This window comes from Arachis ipaensis, chromosome B09, assembly GCF_000816755.2.
Source record: "Arachis ipaensis cultivar K30076 chromosome B09, Araip1.1, whole genome shotgun sequence".
Classification (NCBI taxonomy): Eukaryota; Viridiplantae; Streptophyta; class Magnoliopsida; order Fabales; family Fabaceae; genus Arachis; species Arachis ipaensis.
In genome coordinates, this window is record NC_029793.2 from 145321504 (window position 1) to 145324788 (window position 3285).

A 3285-nucleotide genomic window follows, 5' to 3' on the forward strand; every position below is an offset into this window, starting at 1 on the left:
ACATGCTATGATGAAGAAAAAAATAATAAAAATAATGCGATTATATAACTATCACATAAAATATATCATTTTATTTTTATTAACTTTTAAAATAAAATTAAATACTTCCTTCTGTATATACACAAAACCTCTTCATGAATGGGCTTATGGGCCTTACAATATTCCTTTTTTAAAAGGTTTTTGTTGAGTCGTTAATTGTTATAGTGGCGCGCACTTCACTGACTTTGGATTCCGAGGCGCCAAAAGAAGAGAAAGCGGTTGCATTCCGAATCCCTCGACTACATTTCAGGTTAGCACTCTCGTCTTCTTCGATTGCATCAGGTTTTATTCTTTGCATGCGGTGCTGTTTCTCATTCTGTTTTTCTAAAGAGAAAGTATATGGAGCCAATGACCTAAGCGTACAATGTGTATAATGAAGGTTTTAGAAAGTATTAGAGATATGATTATTAGTGTTACATTATCCTGTCAGGTTACGCTTTTGGGATGAGTGGTTTCAGGACATGGTATTAGAGTTCTAGATTCAGAACGTCAAGAGTTCGAACCTTGGTGAATCCAAAATTAGCTTTGTACGCTTAGGCCATTGGCTCCCTAGCACTACTCTTTTCTAAAAGCTTTCGCATACAAAATCATGCTCTGAAACCCTCTTGCGGAGTGCAGGATTGTGTTAGGGTTTAACATTAACTCACTGGATTAGGAAAAACGGCAAATAGGTTAATAACATTTGTTTAGTTTGCTAGGGAAAGCTCTATTAAGCATGGATCTTGAGAAGAAGCGCAAAAAGCAGTGCAAGGGAAAGGGAAAGGGAGAGGGAAATGTTGAGAGCAGCTTCAGTATATGTGATCTACCTGATGTGATTCTCCAGCTTATCATATCCTCCCTTCCCACAAAAGAAGCAATTCAAACGAGTATACTCTCCAAAAGATGGAAGCATCTATGGAGGGATATCTCCAAGATTGAGTTGGAAGACGGAAAACCCGAGGAAAGGCAGCAATTCATGCACTTTGTGACCAGATTGCTTGTAGCTTGTGATTGCTCCAGTCTTGAGAAGTTCTCTCTGACATGTAATGTTGATAAGGATGCTTCTCGGGTTAATGAGTGGCTATGTGGTTTCATCAACCCTAAGATTCAAGAACTATGTCTTTGTCTTTATGGGATTGAGGAACCATTGGTCTTCCCTGACCAACTGTTTACCTGTGCCACATTGACAAACTTTGAATTGGATATGCAGCATGACTTCAACCTTCCTTCTTCCGTTCATTTTCGGTGCCTTCGGACTTTGACTTTGTCTAACATTATATTCCCTGATAGTTCTTCAGCACAACAGCTTTTCTCTGGCTGCCCAGCCTTGGAGGATTTGTACCTAATCAATTGCGATTTGAGGAATGTCCAATCTGTTTGTATTTATTCTCCTTTGCTTCGAAAGATTCATATACGGGAGGACAAAGATGGTATGCTGGATGAAGATCATGATGAGATAGATGGTTGCAGAGTACTGATTGTTGGAACTAATCTGAAGTCATTCACTTATGACGGCGATTGTATGAATGAATATTTCTTATATCGTTCAACCTTGGTGATTGATGCCTCCATTCAGGTGCTACCTCCTGAATATTATTGGGTCAGAGAGGAGACCTGGCAAATCTCTTCAGGCAAATTCACGTTCAGACTTCTCAAAAGTCTCCCAAATGTGGAGAAGCTTTCTATGTCTGAGACTTCTATTATGGTTTGATCTTCATACAAAATCTCTATCAGTCTTGATTCTGTTCAATTACTTTGTTTGCCTTTCTGAATATTTTGAATTTGACTGAATATGCCAGACACTCAGTAGAACATCTTTACTCGGGCAACTACCTTTATTTGGTAATTTGGCTGTCCTAGAATTCGACCCATTCTCGTCCATAGAGCTGTCCTATAAAGCATTACTGACGCTATTGCGAAACTCGCCCTGTCTTCAAGTTCTTAGATTTCAGGTAGTAACTTCATTTGGACCAGAAAGTTAATTGCTAGATACGAATCGCAAAAGTTTTTATTTTTGTATGTGTTTTTAACAATGCAGGGAGGGGTGTCTCAGCCTAAAGACGATGCAAATTGTATATTCAATCCCTTGCCTGTGTGTTTTAGCACAACCCTGAAGACGATTGAGATCGGTGGCATCTCCGAGGAAGAAGAGTTATTTGCAATAAAAATATTGTTGCAAGCAGCATCAGTGTTGGATAAACTTCGTATTCAGTGTTATTGGCGTTTGTTTAACAGGCATGACAGGCGTATAGGATTAAAGAGGTCAAAGGAGTTCTGCAAGCAGATCTTAAAGTATCCTAAGAGCTCAATGAATTGTGAGATAGAATTCGAATATTATTGAGCTATTAAGCTTATGATATGTTGTGATATTGCCATAGAATTTAAAGTATTACAAATTATGTATGTACTTTCTCGCAATCTTAAATTTTGCTCATTGCCATCGCAAACCCATTAAATTTTATAATCTATTATATTTTATTGGCACATTGCATTCCGTTAATTGTTCAATGGTAGGATTGACAGAGTTAAGGGTGGAAAATTTGCTGAGTCTATGTTAGATAGTTTCATTGCTGATTCTGGAATATTTTTGAAGGAATAGATTCTTTCGAGTTGTTTTTTCATGTAATCATATATATAAAAAGTCACGTGAGAGAATCCATTTCTATATCTCGGGAGTAGCTTGATAATGGTCTATTTTGGTCAAACAGATAAAAGTTAAAAGTGGCATTTGCATTATTTGTCTTCTTATGATGATGCATTTATGCATTGATCAAGGTAAACATAAAACTATGGAAGAAGCCTTCTCTGCCTGCAAGAACGAAGTTCAAAATTTGAACAATGAAGGTGATGCTAGTGAGAATGTGGATAGGATAACCAATTTACCTGACAACTTCATTCAATGCATCTTGAGTTCGCTTCAAACTAAAGATGCAGTCAGAACTAGTTTGTTATCTAGAAGGTGGCGGACCCAATGGATGTTGGTCACCAAAATTGACATCTCAGGATTTGGATCAAACATGAGCCAGAAGAGATTAATGAAGAGCCATTTGAGTTGCCTTGTGAATAAGGAGTGTGTAAAAAAATTAGTTTTACTGAACTGAAACTGTTTTAAATAAACAAGTTTTTTTTAAATAAAAAACTGAACTGAAACCATAGTTTTTATGAAAATCAGTTTTTATGGTTCAGTTTAGTTTTAAACCAAATTAAAACTGATTTTATTTAAATTCTAAAATTAGTTTTTACATACTCTTTCTCTCTCTCTCCTCT

General features: G+C 36.8%; 1 protein-coding gene across 1 annotated transcript in view; it reads left to right on the forward strand.

Moving 5' to 3' along the window:
• LOC107618060 (F-box/LRR-repeat protein At3g26922-like) overlaps positions 1-2504 on the forward strand; it is an 11328-nt gene extending 8824 nt beyond the window's left edge. Inside the window, exons 2-3 of the mRNA XM_021111196.1 lie at positions 1818-1970; positions 2057-2504. Of these exons, the coding sequence (XP_020966855.1) occupies positions 1818-1970; positions 2057-2359 (456 nt within the window). The 3' untranslated portion in view covers positions 2360-2504. The remainder of the gene's footprint in view (positions 1-1817; positions 1971-2056) is intronic.